Here is a 22,666-nt window from a genome sequence, read left to right on the forward strand (position 1 = left end):
GATATTGATTAGAATAAGGTGTTTCAATCTTATTACACTAATTCTATTTTCAACCTATAAATAGATATAGTCTAAACTCTTCTTGTATCATTCGAATTCGACATTAGTAGATCCTCTTCTCCTCTGCTCATGATTTTTTTCCCAAAAAAAATTTCACGTAAAATTTGCGTGTTCTTATTTTTTCTTTCTTTTTAATTTGCGATTGTTCTATATCATCATTATCGACATTCAACTTTTCAGGGTGAAATAACTTCCCTAATAAGGTGATCTTCTTGACAAGGTGTGACAAAGAAATCTCTCAAACAGGATCAAATAGTACATGTGTGACAACAATAAATCTAATTCAACCAATTATTTCATGGATGTCACATATCATTTTAAAAAAGGTTTAACATTCTAGTTATCCTTGGTTATTTTTTAACATATTGTTCACATGCATAAGATCCATTCAACAACATTATTTAAGTTAATAAATTAAAATTTAAAACCCCAACAATAATGTTAAAGAAAATATTGTACATATCTTTTTCAAGCATAAACTAAAGTAGTCAACAATAGCACCACAAATGTGATGGAAGAATTGGTGAGTTAGTCTATTTAAGTAGAAAAATTCCACAAACACATTGGCCCATCTTTATCAATTAGACTGTAGTTGTTGTATATAAATTTATAGTATATATTTTCCCTTTATTATGCCCTTTTTGTTCTTTGTTTGGCAGTTATATATATATATAATTTGGCTCATTATATTGACAATTCAATTTGTCGAGTAGATTGGACAAATTCTTATGTTCTTTGTAGATTTTTGGTCAAGATATGGTTCATGAACACAATTTCCATTGCTTTTTGTAGTTATTTGCATGCTTTTTCTTTTTTCATAGCCAAATAAAGTATTAAGAGGTCATGGATGGAAAAAGTCTTCACTATTTTTTTAATCAATTAAATTTTTATCGAAATTTTCATTTCATTTAATTTAATTTTTATGATAAAAAATAATTAAACCACTTAAGTTTTTAAGGTTGATTACATAACTCATTACATTTTGTTGATGTGGCAAAAATATGATGAGATGATGACACGCAGTGTGCCACGTATAACTAATTTTTGACGTGTAAGTTTACCACGTAAATATTTAAAAATAAAAAACCATAAAAGTTATTAAAATGCAAGTCCATAATGAACATTGACAAACATACATTTAGACTCATTTAAATCGAGATATTCATTTTGGACATGATTTTTAAATAATTACTAAAAATATCATAAAAAGTTATAAAAAATTATTTAAACTCATTAGAAATTATTAAAAATATTTTAAAAAAATAAAATTTACAAATCTTGTAAAAATTATAGAAAATAATATAGAAATTATAAAAAGCAACACATAATTATAAAAATCTTACTTGTATTGAGTACAACTTATCTAACAGGGATGGCGTGAAATCACAGTTTTATACAATATTTTCTCAATTTATTGATTAAATGAATTTGCAATTTATTTTATAATTTAAATATGTATTAATTAATATTATCTTTGAAATATATGTGCATTTATATCCGAATAAATTAAGAAAAGATCTACAAATGATGGACTCAAATTAATGGTAAATTATACAAATTGTCACCCAACTTAAAAAAAATTTAATTTAGGCATCAACGTTTGAATTCGTTTTTGTCTTGGCAACCTGCCATTAAATTGATAATGGAAAGCCTTTTTCTAACTAGTATAATAACATCTTTAATCATCGATACTTACATATTCTATCAATTTGATCCTAATTCAAAATAATTTAATAAATTTAACCCTTCACGTTTACAAAGTCTATCAAATTGACCCTTATACTTCATAGCCAAACTTTCAGCTTTTAAAATAGTGACATTTCACATTTATTAATTGTTTTATCTATGGTTGAAATTATCCAATTCGGTACATAACCCTTTTTGTTTATATTTTTTAGAAGCTAATGTCAGAAATAATAGAATATACAAATTTTAAAATATAATATATAATAAAATTATATAAATAATTTAATATCTGTAAAATATAATTTTCACTCTAACTAGCATAATTTTAATTTTTAGTTAATTTGGTAAATAATTTGACACTAAATTAGATTATTAGTGGTACATATTGCTTATTATGGATTTAAAAATTTTAAAAATAATTAAAAATAAATATAACATAACAATTTCCTAATCAATTTATAAAATTAAAAAAATATATTTTCAATGTAAAAAAAGGAAATTCAATTAATTCTTTCCCATTTTTTTCTTTCGAAAAATTTAAATGTTCACAAAATTTTATTGCATAATTATTGATTGAATAATATGATTTTTTCAAAGCCGTATTTTTAATTCTGGATTTAATTTCCAATTTCAATGACTATTTTTACGTACATTAAAGGAAATATCATATAGTTAACAACAAAAGTATATTTAAAGTGTTTTGTACAAGGTTTTTCCATTTTCTTTAGCCAAAATTTCACCAATCAAAGAGTTATAAAACATTATTTTTAGAAGCAAAATAATGAAAAAAGTAAAGGAAATAAAGTTTCAAGATAAACTCATTGGTATTAGGAATTGGCTCAGAAAACGATTTGTTAGTTGAGAAAGGTTTTTTTCTCGGAATGCATTTGTTTTAAAAGTTGAAAGTTTTGGCTAGAAAGTTTGAGGATCAAATTGATATAATTTACAAATACAAAGGGTTAAATTTAATGAATTATTTATCGGTGGGATCAAATTTATAGAATATGTGAGAATTGAGGACTAAATGTATTGTTATACTAATTAGAAAAAACAATTTTCTCTATCAATTTAACAGCGGATGACCAAAATAAGAACAAATCCGAACGTTAGTACCTAAATTGAAAATTTTTAAACTTGAGTGACCAAAACAAAAATATGAACATGACCATTTATAAAATTTATTATTTTATACTTTAAATTCTTATTAATTAAAATATAAAATAAATTAAGAAAAAATGTGAATTTAAATTAAAATAAAATCCAAGCGTAACTTATTCATAATAAAAGGAGTGCAAAATCTTAACAATAACGCAACAAGATAATTTGAATCTAGATCGCACTTGAAATGATGAATATCCTAATAACCGCACTATATTTATAAATACAATTAATTTAACATGCAATTATCTATCAAATTCACAATCAATCAATTATGAATATGCTAAAATTATTAAAGTAAATTATAAAAGTGGCTTGAAAAATACAATAAAATCACGTGCGGAATTATTTCCATGGCAAGCGTAATAAAAGAAGTCCACTAGAGAGAGACGGAAGAGACAGTTAAGTCAACGGCAGTGGGACCCACATTGGTCCCACGTGCCTGTCAGTCACCGACCTTCAAGGTGACCTCCCGGTGCAAGTTAGCGGTCAAAGACACCAGTACCCTTGGGGTACGTGTCAGAATTCATGGTGACAGCAGAAACACGTGGAACCACTTTATTGGGTGACTCCAACAACGGCTATATAGGATTCTTCTTTCCAATACATAAGCTGGGCCCACTATTTTTGTAAATTAATCTTTGTAAGTTGAATAAAAAAATTTTAAAATTTTAGTCTCTATATATTAATATGAGATATACGAGGCTGTTTGATTATTCCATTAGTTATATCAGTTTTTAACATTAATTTTTAGAGTAAATGATCAATTTATTTTTGAGTTTAATGTAGAGAGACCAAATTACTTATTTTTTGAGTAAATAAAATAAAATATGATCTAACTCTTAATACTGAAATTTTCATACCACTTTTACCTTTATATTTAAATATCGAATTAAACTAAGGTGAAAAGATTACATAAAATTTTAATAAATTCAGTATAATATTCAACAACTCATTAGACCTAAATTTGAATTAATTATATACATATATTTCTAAATATTCAACAACTCATTGACCAAAATTTGAAGAAGGCCTATTTTATTGAAAATGATGGAAATTCAAATTGGGTTTATAGTTAGAAAGCAAAAAGCATAATTATATGCATTTCTTCGGTGCATGTAATGAGTAGTATGAGAAGTATTTTTTTATTGGATTCTATATGTAATGATAAAGCTATGAAAAATCGACCAGAATCCAAAAAGGGCCGTTTTAATAATAAAGAAAAAGTTATAATTAATTACCCGAGTTAAGTGAGATAATAATAGTTATTTTTACTTTAATTAATGGTTGAGAGTTCTAAAAAGATCGAGCCAATTCTATTGTCTATATTTTTTTGATAGATATACTTTTATCTAGATATACAATATCTTAAATACAAAAATAAAAGACTAAACACAACTCAAAATTTCTCCTGGGTCCATAATTAATCCTATATACCACGGTTTCGGCTCATGGATCGAGCCAAGCATCACAACTTCTTCTACCCATTCTGGATGTTGTCGTTTTGGCTCCGTGTTGGAATAGAAACTTATTGTATTGTATTAGTAGATGAGATTTTACGAAAAAGGTTCTTGATAGGAGGAAAATTTCTTTTTATTCATTTTTTCAGTGCGGATGATTTTCGTATTGAATATAGAGTAATTTTAAAATTCATGGCCAACATCTACCTCTTTAATAGAGGTACAAAATGTGAATACGAGGTTGATGAACTTTGAAAAATTAACAACATTATTTATATAAATTAAAATAGAGATTATGTTTTTGATAACAGAGATTAGGAATTTTTTTTTGTCAAAACATCCAATCCCAAGGGGTATTAATTATATATTTCTCAATTACACTTAAGATTATTCTGATCGTATGAGTGGAATAAGAAAAGTTTTACAATTTATCTTAATATTTACTTCAAATTTTAATAAATATTTATAAATATAAAACTATATAGCATTAATATAATTTAAATTTGAGATTTTTAACTTAAGAAAATTGAGAAATTAATTCTAACAGTTAACAAAGTTAAATTTTGTAGTTAAATCATAAAATTTAAAATCAAAAGTATAGGATTATATATGAATAAATTTTTGGATGAGTATCTGGTATATTGATAGTGTATTTTTTTATTTTATAAGTATTTTTAGAAAATTATTTTTTAAATTATTTTATTATACCCCAATAAGACACTCGTTAACTCCTAATACTACTTTTGGAGTTTAAAAATTTCACTCACAGTGTACCTAATATTTTCACTCTCAACTGTGTTACCAACTCGGTTAGAAAATTACGAGAATGTATTTTTGTAATTAAAATAAGTAATTAATAATGCATTTGATTAAATTTGTGTTACAAGTTAACTCGACAATGACTTAATATTAATGACAATATCATAATAAATAATTTAGTTTAAGTTTTTCATGTAATAACATATGAATTTTAGGTATGTTATTAAAGACAAATCTAGGGGACTGGCATGAGCATGAGCTCCCTAAAATGAAAAATTATTATTTAAGTTCTTTAAAAATTTTAAATTAGTAAATATAAAATTACACTTTGGTCATCCTAAAATTACAAAAATTTAATTTAATTCTTTAAAAATTATAAAAATATAGACTATTAAAAATTAAAATTTCATTCATCCCTTATTAAAAAATTGTGGCATCTTCCATGTGTGTTATATGCTATTTTTAAATATATATTTATATTTTAAATTTGAGACTTTCACACATATACTGTGATAAGATTTTTAATTTATAATTAAATTCTTAATTTTCATAAAATAAAAAAAATCAAATTATAAAATTTCAAGTTGAAATAAGAAAGCATTAACTGGGAAACATAGAAACACATCTGGTTATGAAGAAGTAAAAACTGAAGCTTGAAAATGGTAGTTTTATGAAAGAAAAAACATGGCATTTAATTCCAAAAAAAAAAAAAGAGAAAAAAGAGATAGCACTAGTTAAAGCTAGCATTGGCAGAAGAAAAAGAATAAAACCAAAGTCTTTGGGTGGGACCCACCTTCAAATATGTGACAGAGATGGCAGAGTTTTCATTTTCTTCAGCTGAGTTTCCTATTTAATTATTTAATTAATTATCATTATGATTTTCTCTCTAGGTTGAATTTCTTTTTTTTTGGGGGGTTTCTCTATCTAGAATTTTTTAATCTTTTTTATATTGTTTTTTAAAGTTTTATTAGTATATAGTAGGAGGAGGAAAAAGGAAGTTGAGAGCTTTTGTTTTGTTCTTATGGCCGTTTTATGAATTCTCCAAAGCCAAAAACAAAGTCTTCCCTCTCACACTTTTCAAGTTTCAATCTAAAAAGAAATTTAAAAAAAAGAACATGGGAAGCAGACTCTAGGGTTTAACAAGGTGTGGTTTTTTTTTTTGTTGTTGGTATTTTCTCCTTGTTCTTTCTCTTCTTGGTCTTCTATGTTTTGGGAAAAACAGAGGAAAATTTGGTTTAAATTTTGTTGAAAAAGGTCCTTGTTTGGTCTTTGGGTTATTTTCAATTTTGAATGACGGGTCTTTTTTAATTTTTTGTTTCCCTTTAAAGATCTAGTATTTTAGTGAAACTTTGTTGATTTTGTGGTATGTTTTTGTTTGGTTAATTTTGGATTTGGGGGTTATCAGGGGTTTGTTTATTGGTTTTTGGACATGGAGGAGGTTGAAGAAGCTAACAAGGCAGCAGTGGAGAGCTGCCATAGGGTTTTGAGTAGTTTATCTCAGCCTAAAGATCAGATTCAATATAGAAATTTAATGGCTGAAACTGGGGAGGCTGTTTTTAGGTTCAAAAGGGTAGTTTCTCTTTTAAACACTAGTTTAGGACATGCAAGAGTGAGGAAGATGAGGAAATTACAGACCCCTTTTCCTCAAAGCATCCTTTTAGATAATCCACACCGTAAGGCTACAACTGATAATCCATCCAAGAATTTGCAGCTTGGTCCTCTTTATTTAGGGAACAATCACCAAACAGCCCAACCGGCATCATCAGGACCCTACCATATGCTTCAACAACAGCAACAGTTTAGACAAAGATTACAGCTCCACCAACAGCAAATGAAACATCAAGCTGAGATGATGTTTAGGAAGAGTAACAGTGGGATTAGCTTGAACTTTGAAAACTCTAGCTGCACACCTACCATGTCATCAACTAGGTCTTTTATTTCTTCCTTGAGCATAGATGGTAGTGTAGCTAAGTTAGATGGTGGTGGGGGTTCCTTCCATTTCACTGGAGGGTCTCGTTCTTTGGATCAAGGTCCCCGACACAAGAAGAAGTGCTCTGGTAGGGGTGAAGATGGGAGTGTCAAATGTGGAAGTAGTGGTAAATGCCATTGCTCCAAAAAGAGGTGAGAATCAATATAGGATCATGCTCTTGATTTTAGTTCTTGTAATTGCTTTCCTTAAGTGGTTACTCTTTGTTGGCAGGAAACATAGAGTGAAGAGATCAATCAAGGTGCCTGCAATTAGTAACAAGCTAGCTGATATTCCTCCTGATGATTATTCATGGAGGAAGTATGGACAGAAGCCAATCAAGGGTTCTCCTCACCCTAGGTAATGATCATCATCAGACTGAGGTTTGACATATTATTATGTGAAATTCCGTGTTGCTCTGTTCGGTTTTGCTCGTGGCATTACCAATATTAAGTTCATATTGGATTGGAACTTTTAGTGTCTGTTTTATCCCTGATTACCAGTTCGATTTGGAGGAAGTGTTATATAGACTTGAAGTTGGATGTACGGGGAGCCTTTTAAGGTTCATCGTTGCAAAACAATGTCACTAATGTTTCAATATTTAGGAAATGCATCCTTTTCTTGATTTAGCTGTTACTTCTGTCGAAAATTGATTAGTACTACCGTATTTCAGCTACATTGAATTAGATGGTATTGGTTAAGATTTATGCTTTTATGGCATTGAGGGATTTACCTTGGTCTCGAAGATATTAAAAGGAAACTTTAGAGCATTGAAGGATTTCAACCCATTATGAGGTGAAAACTTAGATGATGCAGGGAGGTTCGAGAAGAGTTAAACTTTTCCCTTTCTTCCAACATACCACGTAGCCAAGTAGCGATGCGTTTATATATTCTATGTTTGAGTTGGTGACTAGCGACAGTCCTCGTTCCAGTTACATGCTTACAGTGTTCATAGGAAGCTTGTTATATAATTTGACTTGTATTTAGTGAAATTCATCTAGATTTATCGACTTACAAGGCCTTTCTTTTATCCGATACAGGGGATATTATAAATGTAGCAGTATGAGAGGTTGCCCTGCGAGGAAGCACGTGGAGAGGTGCTTGGAAGAGCCATCCATGCTTATTGTTACCTATGAAGGTGAACATAACCACCGAAGGTTACCATCGCAAACAACGACAACATAGTCTCTCAGGGGACCTAGCTAAGATCGCTTCCTAGTGTTAATGGTTAAGCTTGAGTACATATTTTACATGGTTAAGCATGGGGTATATTGGAGCAGTTTTTTTTTTTTTTTTCCTTGGCAACCAACATTAAAACCAAGTGCAAGAGGACCAAAAAGAAGACAATTGTAGAATTGGGGGGTTTAAATTGTAAGAACTATTTTCATCTTTCATTGCAATTAATGCTTCAAAAAGGGTTTAGAACTTTTTGAATTGAATGAAACATGCCATCAATTAAATCCACTCGTGAAATATGTTTGGAACCAAACCAAAATTGTTCAAAATTTGTCTCTTGGCACATACATACTGCTGGAAACTCTGGAATGACATGACAGAACAGATGATGGTGTTTAAAACTGGTTTGAGTTTCAAAGATTGGATTGAAATTCTGAATTTTTGTTGAACCAATCCAGTGAATGTTCTTGTCTGTTTTTGGTGCCTCACGTGAAGAATTATTGAAGTCAAAATCTTGGTAAGTATTTGGAACAATGCATGTGATTTATGTTTAGACTAATGAACAATAGCAACAAGGTTCCACAACCATTTGCAATGGCAAATGGCATATATGCTAAGCTCCAAAACAAGAAAGGCTGGAATTTCCCATTTATAGCATTAAAGTGAATTCTGAAGTATGGGATTTGAAGGGTTTTTTTTAATGAGGGAAAATAACTGTATTTATGTCTAAAATAAAAAAAAAATCAAAAAAGTGCTACCTTGTGTCCCAGGAGCTTCATATTATGTGATTAAACGGGTATTATTTTAGGGGTTTGGTCGTAAGGTTGTAGTGTTTGAATTGTTAGCAACATTGTAGAATCGTGTCAATATGCTGTAATATAGTGTGCAACTTCACGACCCATTTCTTAGGTTATTTTAGATTATGGGTATAGTTTAAAATTTTGGACTAATTTATCCTTTGCTTTTATTATTTTAATCAACTTAGGTTTTTTTCTTAAATAAAATTTAAAATTAATGAAAAAAACTTAATAATGAACTAGGGTAATACATTACAATTATAATTATTATATTTTATTTGATGATTTATTTATTAATATATTAATTATGGTTATAATTATAGGAATAGTTAGTGTTGCAATCACTTTTCATAAATATTTATGATTAGGATTCGTAAATTTATTTTAACATCATATATTTACTTACTAATATATAAATTGTATAAAAAAAGCAAGAATTGTAATAATTTATCGTAATTTTATAGAAATTGAGATTAAAAAATATTAGAAGAACTAAGCTTGTTTAAAGAAACAAATTCTATAACAACCAAAACTGAGTAAAATATGCTAATAGATAATCTTATATTCCATCAACCAAATGTCTGAATCTTACATTCCAATCAAACGAACCTAACAAGCTTGTAATCTTACATTCCCGTAATCATATTATGAAACCTAATTTAATATTCAGCAAACCAAATGCACCTTAAATGAATAAGTAAGATTGTTGTTTATTTGTATTTCTTCCAATAAGAGTCAGATAGCACTTTGCCCCCTTTACTAAAAAAAGAGAGTAGGCAATTAGTCCCTGTGCGTTAGATCAAAGAGCAAATCGGTCGTTTTGTTAAAAATTTCATTCATATTTATTATTAAGTACTGACATGGTTGACAGAAAACCAAGTAATAACACATGACATGCCACGTGTACCTTATGCTGATGTGACAATATTTTATAAATGTTTTTACCTCGACAACCTTCAACCAAGCCATCAAACCATAAAATGGAGGGTAACTATGAGATTAGAATTGGAAGCATTACTCAATAACAAAACTCGGGAATTAGTACCCAATGATTCTAAAAGTAATGTTGTGAATTGCAAATGGCTCTACAAAATTAAAAGGCAAGTTGAAGATTCCATTGATTGTTATAAGGCCTACCCTGTTGCATAAGGGTTCATGCAACGATCTGGGTTGGATTTTCATCATACTTTTAGTCTAGTGATAAAATGGGTTATTGTACGTTTTGTGCTCAATATAACTATTCTAAAAAAAGGAGGAAAATTCATCAAAATTGATGTCAACAATGCATTCCTACGAGGGAATTTGCAAAAGCAAGATTTTATGCCCCAACCACCATGCTTTGTTCATCCGAAATACCCATCTCATGTCGATTGTATAAAAAAGGCAATTTATGGTTTAAAAGTCATCTTCAACAAATGGTGTTTGTTAAATCTGAATTCGACGGCTCATTGTTCATTTTGAATAACATGGCATCAACGATGTACATCCTCGTCTACATTGATTATATTTCAATAACACACAGTCATGGGTTTCTTGTTTGTCAAGTTATATCTTCTTTGGCCTCTCGTTTTTTTTAAAAGATTTGGGTAATCTTCACTACTTTCTTGGAATAGATGTTCGTAAGACATTTAATGTTCTGATGCTATCTCAAACCAAACATATTATTGATATCTTGATTGACTGCAATTGAGGCTAGACATCCATGAGGACCACTCATTAACTACGTATCAATGATGGTTCACCTCTAGTTGATGCCATGCAATAGGGTAAATTACAATATTTATCCATTATCAGACCAAATATATCTTTTACCGTTAATAAACAATTATATTTCATGCGCCCATCAATGGAGGAACATTGGAAGGCTGTTAAACGAGAGCATTAGTGATCTGCCACAATTTACAGTGACAAATTAAGCTCTTTTCACGAGAGCTTATATTCAAGTAGTTTTATATCTTTTATATTTGTTTTAAAATTATTTAGTTCTCAGTATAAATTGAATAAAATAAGCTTTTAGTGTGGTTTTATGATCTATTAGGCTAATATGGGCCTAAGGGAAGACTAATGTGTTGGTTATGTATGCAAAACATCGTTTTAGGTCAATGAGTCTGTGGACTGCCCGGGATGTCGCAACACCCAACTTTGAAGCTAGCCAAGAGCATTCTACCATTGATGTCGTGACATTAGATCTTCCATGTCGTGACATCCAACTTCGAACCTGCCAAGGGAGTATTCTGCCAATGATGTCACGACACTGATCCTGTGGTGTTGCAACACCGGCTCGACGAGGCCCAACTTATAGTCAAAGGTGTTTTCGTCTACACAATGATAATTAACACATTGAATAGCTTGTAACTTGACCTAATCTGGTCATCTAACCCTAGCACTATAAATATTAAGCTCTTAGAACCTTATTGGGGAGTTCAACATATTTCCTCGCACAATTTTCAGTTCTATTCAATAAATCAGGGTTTTTTTTAATGTTTTGTTAGTTGGAATCTTTCTATTCTGAAGTTGAAACAATAGCGAGAGGGGTATGTTCCGGACACATGCTTCAATTGCTATTCGTCAATGAGCATTCTCTATCTCTTTTCTTATTATTTTATTGATATCTCTTTCATTAACTTAGTTAAGTGAACGTTTGTATGAATATTAGAATAAATTGGTACTTCACAAATTTCTCGCATGAATCAACTGTTTAAACTGGTTATTTGACTAAGTAAATAATAACCTAAAATTAAGTATTTGTTCAAGAGACTTAGTATAATAGGATTGATGACCCTAATAGAATATCTTAGAAGAGTAGACTGAAAGGGTTTCCTGTTGAGTAGACTTGTGCCAAGTGGTGAGATCGAGAGGGTATCCGTATGTCTAGGTGAGACTAAAAGGATATCTTAGATGGTAATCCTTAGTTAAAATGAGACCGATAGAGTATTTCTAACTAAGGGTGGTAAATACTTACATTAATACTCTATTATGCTATCCCATTCTCCGCATGGATAAAGAAACTGATAAGAAACAAATAAACCCTAAAAACAAAGACTTAACAAAAGAAAACGGTGAAAAACATGCCACTATTGGCAGACAAAACTTAGAGAGAAACGTGGCATACTTTAAAACCACAAACATGGTTGTTTAATTTCATTCATTCACCTAATTTTAAAAGGCTTGGGTTTATATTTAGAAAGCAAAACCTCCCAAAAAGAACTTTTGATTTTGCATAATTGCTATGAAAATCTACGTGAATGTAAAAAGGTTACGAGTAAGGCCCTTTTCGGAAGGAAATAAAAAAAAAAGTTAATATCTTAGTAAAAGTATCAAGCCTATATATTAGGAATTAGATTGTATTTTGTTCTCTTTACTAAAAAAAAGCAGATTAGTCCATATACGTTAGATCAAAGAATAAACTGATATTTTCTGTTAAAAATTTCATTCATTTTTATTGTTAAAAACTTGCATGACTGATAAATAACGAAATAAGTATACGCCATGTGTACCTCATTCTGATGTGCATGGGCCAATTTTTAACAGTAAAAATAGATAATAGAAAGACTAGTTTGTTATTTGATCTAATATATAGAGATTAATATATTATTTTAAACAAAAGCATGAAATAACTTTAAAAATTAAAAAGCACGGATTATAAAGAAAAAAACTAAACAAAAGCCATAGAATAACTTTAAAAAAAAACGGATAAACTACACCATTAGTCACTAAATTATGGGTAAGTTCTCGTTGCGATCATTTAACTAAAAAAGTTACAATTTAGTCACTGAACTATTCGAAAGGTACCATTTTAGTCACCGAACTATCTAAAAGTTTTTATTTAAGTTACTGGGTTGTTAAGTTTTTTTTTTTTAAGTTTTGTCAATGAGCTCCAAGCGACAATTTGATGATCGGTAGGTGGATCAGTACTCATTGACAAGTAGAAGAGCATACCTTAGATTCAAGTCAATTTAATGGTCAGTGTCAAAGATAGAAGAAAAAAGTTGTTTCAATTTTGATTCATAGATTCATAATGTCCAAAGCTATTTCATGGAAAATAAACTGAATTGTATAAGAGAAGAGGAAATAGAGCTTTCGGTTAGTGCAAATAGTGTGAACAGAGAAAGCTATATAGTATCGATTTTAATAGCTCAGTGTCTTAAATAGTACATCGACCAAATTGTAACTTTTTTTAATGAAGTGACCAAAACAAAAACTCATCCATAGTTTAGTGATTAAAGGTGTAATTTACCTTAAAAAAAATAAAGGAAAAGAGTAAAAGAATAATTTACCCAAATTGTAAATAAGTGTTTCAAATAGATAATACCATGTTTCAAAAAAACTATAATGTGAATATGATTATTTAATTATTTTTAATCTCATATTTTTATAATATATATGATGCAGATCGGAAAATATGATAAATAATTATCCATTCAATCACCTCCATTAATCCTTAAATCATCTTGTTGAGTAATATTTTTCTCGTATGTTATTGATAGGAATGTTCGGGTATTTATACATGTTACATATGCTATTACAGCTTATGATAAGGCCTCACTATTTTGTCTTGACCCTGTTGCCTCTAGTACTGACATTCTCTGCGAACTCTAGGTTTGTTGGGCACGTGTCTACGGAGCATGCAGTCCTTTCTGCTCCTGGAACTGACATTCTGGGCAGACTCCGTACCCGCCGGACACGTGTCTAGGTGGCCTGCAAAGCAATGATCCTTTCAGTGAGCTCCTTGGGTGTATGCGAGCTGAGACGATGGCCTTGCGTTATGAGCTGGGTCCGTGAACTCGCATTGTTGTCCTCTTTGTGGCCTGTTTCGCCCTCAATCTTTTGGTGAGACCTATTTGAATCACGAGTTGAAGACCCAGATCCCTAATAGGGCTCGGGTCGGTGGTTTCTGATGTATAACACATCTTAATCTATATTCTCTTAATGCTAGAAAAATCAATTAATGAAAAAAAAAGTAAGAGATAATCAATAGAATAAAAAAAAAAGTGGGAAATTAAAATGCTGCGAAATAATATTTTTATTTATATATGGTATTATCTTAAATAAAATTGTAAAATTGTTTTACACGGTTAACCATGAAAATGATAATCATCAAAGTACCAAATAGCTCTTGGAGGCTATTAGCGTTTTAATCAATCCTATTTGTACTCATTTTGATTTAGATATAAAAAAGTACAAAAAAATATATTACTAATTTAGATATAAGAAAGTAAAAAATAGTAAAATAGAGAAATAATTAATAAAGTAATAATGTATGGGTGGTCAACTGCAACAAAACTTTCAAAAAGATTGTTTAACAAAATATTAATAATTTAATAAAATTCTTTGAATTTCACATGTTTATGATAATTGAAAGGTTGCTCTGCTAGAAGTTAGCTTCTATATTGTCTCATCGGTTAAAAGAATTGGTAAATTATGTTAGATTGTTTATGATCCGGTTCGGATCGATGCTCGATTTTAAAAAAAAATTTAAGCTTCGGCCAGTTTTCGGATTAGCTCGACTCACTCAAAAAGCCCAATTCACAGTTCAAAATATATATTTTTATAATTAAATTTAATTAATTATTGTTTGAATTGAATTCGGGTTGAGCCAAGTCGACCCAACTGCAAAAATCCTTGTCCAAGCCTGGCTCGACTGGGGGCTACCCTGTCTTTTGATAGGTCTAGTTGAACCAAAAAATAAATTGATCTCTCTGTTAAAAATTCTATCTGTTTTTATTGATAAGAGCTGACGTAATTAATTGAGTAATCAGATAACGACACTTGACGTGCCATGTGTACCATTTTGACATGGAAAGACTAATTCAAGTAAAATGATGAAATTTTTAATAGAAGAGTCAAATGAAATTTTTGATGTGAGGGACTAACTCAAACAACTAAACGATAATAATATAAATGGGTTAAATTTTTATTAGAATAACTAGATCTGACGTACATAAACTAATTTGTCAATTTTTTTTAGAGAGGTAGACTAGAGTCGGACTCCTAGTACAAGGTGTTCAGGATACTCTTTCCAACGATTAGATCATATTTTAATTTTCATTAAATATAAAAATCAAATTAAAATAAAAAATAAATTTTATTTTATTTTCATAAAATAAAGAGATGATATTTCTAATTAAACCTAGAAAGCCAACTGTTGACCAGTTTCTCAATAAACCCTCCCCCATTTTATTTTCGCACTAATTAGGAAACATCAAAGCACATCTGGTTATGGAAGAAGTACTAAAAGCTGGAGCTTGAAAATGGTAGTTTTATGAAACAAAAAATAGTATTTAATTAAAGCTAGCAAGTTGCAGAAGAAGAAAAAAAAAAGAATAAAACCAAAGTCTTTGTGTAGGACCCACCTTCAAATCTGTAACAGAGATGGCAGAGTTTCGTTTCTTCAGCTGAGTTTCCTAATATACTGCTCAAAAGTCTCAAACACTCCCCCTTTATTTATTTATTATTATTCTTTCTCTCTCTATTGAATTTCTCTAGTTGGGGTGTTTCTCTATCTAGAATTTCATTTTTTTAATATTGTTTTAGTAGGGAAAAGAAAGTTGGGTCCTTTGTTTTGTTGTTATGGCTGTTCTTGAATTCTCCCAAAGCCAAAAACAAAGTCTTCCCTTTCACACTTTTCAAGTTTCAATCTAAAAAAGAACATGGGAAGCAGAATCTAGGGTTTGACAACACCAAGTCTAACAAGGTCTGTTTTTTTCTTTTCTTTTGGGGGTATTTTCCCTTTTGTTTTCTCATTGATCCTTTGCCTGTTTCTGATCTTCTTCGTCTTCTAGGGAAAAAGATTTGTCCCTTAAAGCTAAATTTGGTTTGAATTCTGTTTGAAAAAGGTCCTTGTTTGGTCTTTGGATTATCTCAAATTTGAATTTTGAGTGATGGGTCTTTTTTTGTTTTCCTTTAAAGATCTAGTTTTTTAATGAAACTTCGTTGCTGTTTTTGTGTGGTTAATTTTGGGTTTGGGGTTTTGGTTTTGGGGGGTTAAGGTTATACATGGAGGAGGTTGAGGAAGCTAACAAGGCAGCAGTGGAGAGCTGCCATAGGGTTTTGAGTATTTTATCTCAGCCTAAAGATCAGATTCAATATAGAAATTTAATGGCTGAAACTGGGGAGGCTGTTTTTAGGTTCAAAAGGGTAGTTTCTCTTTTAGACACTGGTTTAGGACATGCAAGAGTGAGGAAGCTAAGGAGATTAGATACCCCTTTTCCTCAAAGCATCCTTTTGGATAATCCACACCATAAGGTTATCCATGAAAGTTCAGTTAAAGAACTGAGTTCACATGCCAAAAATTGTCTTTATTTAGGGAACCAACACCAAACAGCCCAACCAGCATCATCAGGGCACTACCGTATCCTCCAACAACATCAACAACAGCAGCAGCTTAGACATAGATTACAGCTCCAACAACAGCAAATGAAACATCAAGCTGAGATGATGTTTAGGAAGAGTAATAGTGGGATTAGCTTGAACTTTGATAACTCTAGCTGTACACCTACCATGTCATCAACTAGGTCTTTCATTTCTTCTTTGAGCATGGATGGTAGTGTAGCCAATGGTGGGGGTTCCTTCCACGTCAATGGAGGGTCTCGTTCCTCGGATCAGGGTTCCCAGCACAAGAAGAAGTGCTCTGGTAGGGGTGAAGATGGGAGTGTTAAATGTGGAAGTAGTGGTAAATGCCATTGCTCCAAAAAGAGGTTAGATTATCTCTCTAGGATCATGCTCTTGATATTACTTCTAATAATTGCTTTCCTTAATTGGTTAATCTTTGTTGGCAGGAAACATAGAGTAAAGAGATCTATTAAGGTGCCTGCAATTAGTAACAAGCTAGCTGATATTCCTCCTGATGATTATTCATGGAGGAAGTATGGGCAGAAGCCAATCAAGGGTTCTCCTCACCCTAGGTAATGATCATCATCAGACTTGAGGTTTGATATATTATTGTGTGAATTTTGGTTTTGCTTGTAGCATTACGAATATAAGTTTGTATTGGAACTTTTAGATTAAAACAGATTAGTATTGAAACAAAATGATCTTAGTGTCTGCTTTATCTATGATTATCACTTCCATTAGAAGAAATTGTTATATGTAGACTCGAAGTGGATTAACGAAGAGCATTTTAGGGTTCATCGTTGCATTTATGATGATTTTATTGAATGTGACAATGTCATTAATGTTTCAATATTAGGAAAAGCATCCATTTTTTTCGGTTTAGCTCAACTTTTGTTGAAAATGATTTGTACTACCAAATCTCAGCCACTTTCCATTAGATAATATTAGTTAAGATTTATGCTTTTATTGCATCGAGTGGTTACTTTAGTCTCAAAGATATTTAAAGGAAACGTTTTGAGTGTTGGAGGATTTCGACCCTTGATGAAGTGAAAACTTAGATGATGCAGGGAGGTTCGAGAATAGTTAAACCTTTCCCTTTCTTCCAACATATTGCATAGCCGAGTAGCGATGCATTTATATCTCCTTTGTTCGAGTTGGTGACTAGTGACAATTCTTGACCTAGTTGCATGCTTACAGTGTTTATAGGAAGCTTGTTATAATTTGATTTGCATTTAGTGAAATTCGTCTAAATTTATCAACTTATGAGGCATTTCTTTTATTGGACGCAGGGGATATTATAAATGTAGCAGTATGAGAGGTTGCCCTGCAAGGAAGCATGTAGAGAGGTGCTTGGAAGAACCATCCATGCTTATTGTTACCTATGAAGGTGAACATAACCACCCAAGGTTACCATCGCAATCAACGACAACATAGTCTCTCCGGGCTTAAGATCACTATCAAGCCTTCAATCAGTTACCTTAGTGTCAATGGTTGGCTTGATTTGCTCCTGTACATATTTTTGCATGGTTTCAAGCATGGGGTATAATGGAGCAGTTCTTTTTAGTACAGGAGGACCAAAAAGAAAAAAAAGTAGAATTGGGGGTTTAAATTGTAAGAACTATTTTCATCTTCCATTACAATTAATGCTTCAAGAAGGGTTAGAACTTTTTTGAATTGAATGAAAATGCCATCAATGCTGTTCAAGGTTCTGGTTAGTAGTTTTGACTTTTGACCATGGTAGGCTGTTTTTTTTTGAAATGGTTCAGAATGATTTGCATTTTGGTACATACATACAGCTGGAAACTCTGGAATGGCATGACAGAACAGATGGTGTTGAAAACAGGTTTGAGTTTCTGAGTTTTTTTTGGTTGAACCAATCCATTGTATGTTGTTATCTGTTTTTGGTCTCTCACGTGAAGAATTATTGAAGTCAACATCCTGGTGAGTTTGGAACAATGCATGTGATTTATGTTGAATCTAAGATTTGACAACATCAAATCTTTGGATTCAAACCAGAACAACTTCCTCCCCCTCTTTTATCTCAAAAACAAAATATAGGAATTAACTAGAATGATTTTCACGCTTCGCCTGGAGTTAGGAATTAACGTAAAATAAACCAAATTTGGTACCTGAATATTTGGTTTGGTTTGATACTCTGTTACTACTTCTTCCTTCGTTTGTTAGATAATTATAGTCCATGATAACATCACTGTTTCCATTGCTAGTTTAAAACTATACATGAGATTTTCATCTTATACGGCTCATTGTGGGTCACAAATAAATTTAAGGACCGAATCTTCGTATGGTTGTAGAAAAATGGATTGGAAGGTCTAAAATTATATAGAGTAAAATTTTTAAGGATATAATGTGCTCTAAGTTTTTGTATGTTTGAAACTTCTCTACTTTTCAAATTTAAAAATTCGGGTTTGATTATTAACATCGTTAAAATTCTTTTGTTAAATTCGTTAGTACGAGGTTTTGAAAATTAAAAAAAACTCAATTGGGAGTCATAAAAAATGACAAGCATTCATTGGTATTGGACTTGAATTTAACATTAAATTTTAATAGTGTTAGTAATTCTTAAAATTCACATAAGTACTTGAATTAGAATAAATTATTTAAGTGTAGTATACTGACCAAAACTGAAATTTTACCATTATTATACAATCTCAAAAAAATAAAGGGATTAAAATTGAAAATTTACAATCATCTTAAAATTTCAAAAAAAAAAAAAAACCAAAAAACCAAAAACAAAGAGAAGATAAATAAGTATAGATATTTGAAAATGGTGGTAAATCCAAGCCCAGTTTGTTGAGGAATGGGCCTTAAGATTTGATCCACTAAGAACCTGGAAATGGAATGTCCAAAACTTGTTCACTCCATTACATATACATTGATAATAAATAGAACTTGATTTGAGTTTTATTCACTTCTCAAAATAAATAAAACATAAAAACTTACCATTAATCTTTTGTTTTGGGTTAAAATGTCTTAAATTAAATTATTAAGGATCAAATATTAAAAAAAAATTTAATCAAGAGGTATAAAGAGCTTAAAGTAAATTATTATTATTTTGAGAGGCTAAAATATTAAAATTTTTAAAGAACATCAAAAACCCATACTTTTCTCTTGAATGTCGGATATAAATAATTATGTTAAAATTTTTAAAGATGATAGTTATATTTATATTTAAGTGGGTGTTGGATACAAATATTAAATATGCAGGGGACGAAAAATTGAATCATAAACTTTTGCGATGTCAAATATAGATTTTATCATGTATTAATTTATTATTTTATCATTTTCAAGGGACTAAATCGGATATTTTTCATTTTTTGAGGGTCAAAACTTAATTTTCCTCTATATTAATTATAATTTGATCATCTATAAATGAGTTAGAACTATATTTTTTTTTAAATTTGAAGAGGGGGCAGCTGAGCAAGCAGGCCTCGTCTTTATGAGACTTTAGACAAAGTGTACCTTTGGTTCGTAATTGATAGCTCTAGTTCCATGCTAATCAGGCCTCCAAAAGACTTCAAAATCAACTCAATCCTCCAAATTAATAGCTCTAGTTCCATGCCTATACAATATCATGCTTATCAACATTCTCGGTGTATCAAATATAAATATTTTATCCGTAAAAACGAGTCGTTCTTTAATCGAATCGGATTACAATCAATTAATCATAACAACAATGGGTTGATATAACTGTTGCTATACATCAATTTAACAGTTCTTAAAACGGAGAAAAAAAAACCCAAGTCCTTGATGATGGTAGCTAGGGGAAAAAACAAGCACATGCAGGCAGGCAGGCAGCACAACTTTTGTCGAAAAAAAATGAAAGAATAATTAATGTTGCAGCGAATTTGGAATCTTGTAATAAAAACACTTTCAATATACCAAAATGTCGTAAAACTGGAATGATTGTGGTTTTGTCTTGGTTGTTGGTACATTCTTCTTCTCAAATGGTAAAAAGGGAGACAACTGTTCTCACAGATTTGGATGAGGTTTAGGCTACAAAAAGGGACTTGGACGACAAAAATCTTTTACCTACTCTTACCCTACATTTATAGTCCCTATCCAATGATGTTTTTCCTCCGTAACATTCATTATTCGTAAAATTTTAAATTTGAATTTTTAAAATAAAAAAATATTAAAAGAGTTTTGTCTCTTATTTAAAAATTCGATCTGACTTGACTCCAAATATAACTAAGACTAATGTGATAATTGAACTCTAAAGTCTTAGATCAATGTATATATGTATAGGCTAAAAGTTTATATTATATATAAAATTATGTAACGAATATCTTTGTAAAATGTTGATATAAATAACAAATAAGATTTTAGTTTAATGAGATGGATTCAAATTTTATTATGTGTATATATATTTTATATAAAAGATATAAAATGATAAAAATATCCTCAAAATAAACAATTTACTTTAAAAAGTGAAGACATTTTTATCTTTTTTTCAACTAAATGAATATATGATTAACCCGTAATACCAACTCAATAAAAAAAACATTTAAGTTAACGAGATCTTAAGCAACCATCCAATTATCGGCTAAGGAGCTAAGTCATTTGGCATAAAATGTATCCGACAAAACCCAACAATCTTAGTAGGATGGACCTTAAGCAATTGAGGTTGCAGAGCTTATAAACCGGTCACTGAGTAAATAGGTAGGCCAACACACCAATATGGGCAGACAATAACCATTCATCAGGCAATCTTCTGAGCAAACTGAGTGCTTGGTATGTATGACTCTCCTCCCATCTACCTATGTACTCTCTGCATTCTTACCACCTCAAAATGACTTGCCTTCCTATTTTATCTTCAGTTTTTATTAAGTATCAAACTCCAATGCGGTTTCATCCACCATTCTCAACCAATCACCTCCAAACCCTATCCATATATAATCAACACATCAAATATACATATATATATATATATATGATACAAGTAAAGAGAATGATTATGTTGGCAAGATAGATGGTGGGATTTTTCTCTAAGGAGATTTCATATGTTTAGCATTTATTTTTTTTAACCAAACTTGAATACCCAACAAATATGACAAACTGTCCTTTTTTGAGATCTACCATGATGGACCTATATGAATTATGATGTCTCTCCATCTTCACACCACCAACTTATTGAGAAGATTCTTAATTTCATCATAAACCCTTCTCTTTCTCCCTTTCTAATCTTTTTTTGTTTCTTCATCACTAGTCCCAGGGTCACATTGCAGTTTTCATATGATCAGATTATTATACACAGAAAAAAAAAAATCAATCATGCAGGACCATGTTGTGTCATATCACTGTTGAGCAAGTAAAAAAGTTGTGAATTAATCATATGGGAACTTTTTTTTATTGCTTTAGGATGTAATTTGAGTAAATATTTGGTTAAAAAAAACATGTTTGTATATTTGAAATTTTAGTTTCTCTACTTTTCAAATATTAAAATGTAAGTCTAATTATTAACATTGTTAAAATTCTTTGATTAAATTAAGGTTCATTTTAAAATTCTTTGATTAAATTAAGGTTCATTACAACCTAGGTAATTTCTTTACACGACAACTAAGTGAGTTTGTTTTTTTTTCTTATTTCAAAATGTCATACTAGAGAATTTAACAGAAGAATTCTATCGATGTAAACAATTAGACTTGAATTTTGTAATCTGAAAAATATAGGGACTAAATTCTTAGAGACAAAAATAGAGAAACTAAATTACAAATGTACAACTTAAAGCATTTTTTACAATTTTTCTCATATTTTAGACTGCATTTTTTATAAAAAAAATATTTTTTATATTATGTATGTGAAATATATTTATGAATATATATTTATATTGATTATATATTTAATTGTGGTATTTTTAATAGGACAAAATTTTAATTGTGAAAAAAAGAAAACAATTATTTATATATACAACCAAACCTTAATTATAAAAGAAGTAAATAATATTATTTGATATATTAATAGTAGAATTTCCACAGACCAGAAATTAAAATATCATCTTATATTTTATAAATTTTTTAAAATATCAATTAAAAATATAATGTTGACTTGAGATCCTAAATCTATATATATAGACATATATACACATAGACCCACATAAGAGTATTAGGGTGATAAGAACAAAAGGAGAAGATTAGTGTTTTTCTCCTAAATGTATTGATATTTATTTAAAAATGAGAGAATTTCGGTAAAAATATTATGGAGTCTTGTATTAAGAGTTAAATTGTCAAAAAATGGGTAAATTTATTTTGTAT

General features: G+C 30.2%; 2 protein-coding genes across 2 annotated transcripts; both read left to right on the forward strand.

Annotated features, from left to right (window-relative positions):
- The first annotated feature begins 6,234 nt into the window (after nucleotides 1–6,234).
- Nucleotides 6,235–8,285, forward strand: LOC107936495 (probable WRKY transcription factor 21). Its single transcript, NM_001327400.1, is given in 3 exon segments — nucleotides 6,235–7,244; nucleotides 7,324–7,449; nucleotides 8,130–8,285. Coding segments are annotated over 3 exon segments (963 nt in total). The 5' UTR covers nucleotides 6,235–6,552; the 3' UTR covers nucleotides 8,275–8,285.
- Nucleotides 8,286–15,206: 6,921 nt separating this feature from the next.
- On the forward strand, nucleotides 15,207–18,098 carry LOC121219927 (probable WRKY transcription factor 21). The gene is made up of 3 exons (XM_041098694.1): nucleotides 15,207–16,759; nucleotides 16,841–16,966; nucleotides 17,684–18,098. The coding sequence occupies exons 1-3, from the start codon at nucleotides 16,059–16,061 to the stop codon at nucleotides 17,826–17,828; spliced, it is 972 nt and encodes a 323-aa protein (XP_040954628.1). The 5' UTR covers nucleotides 15,207–16,058; the 3' UTR covers nucleotides 17,829–18,098.
- Nucleotides 18,099–22,666: the final 4,568 nt, after the last annotated feature.

Source organism: Gossypium hirsutum, chromosome D08, assembly GCF_007990345.1.
Source record: "Gossypium hirsutum isolate 1008001.06 chromosome D08, Gossypium_hirsutum_v2.1, whole genome shotgun sequence".
Lineage (NCBI taxonomy): Eukaryota > Viridiplantae > Streptophyta > Magnoliopsida > Malvales > Malvaceae > Gossypium > Gossypium hirsutum.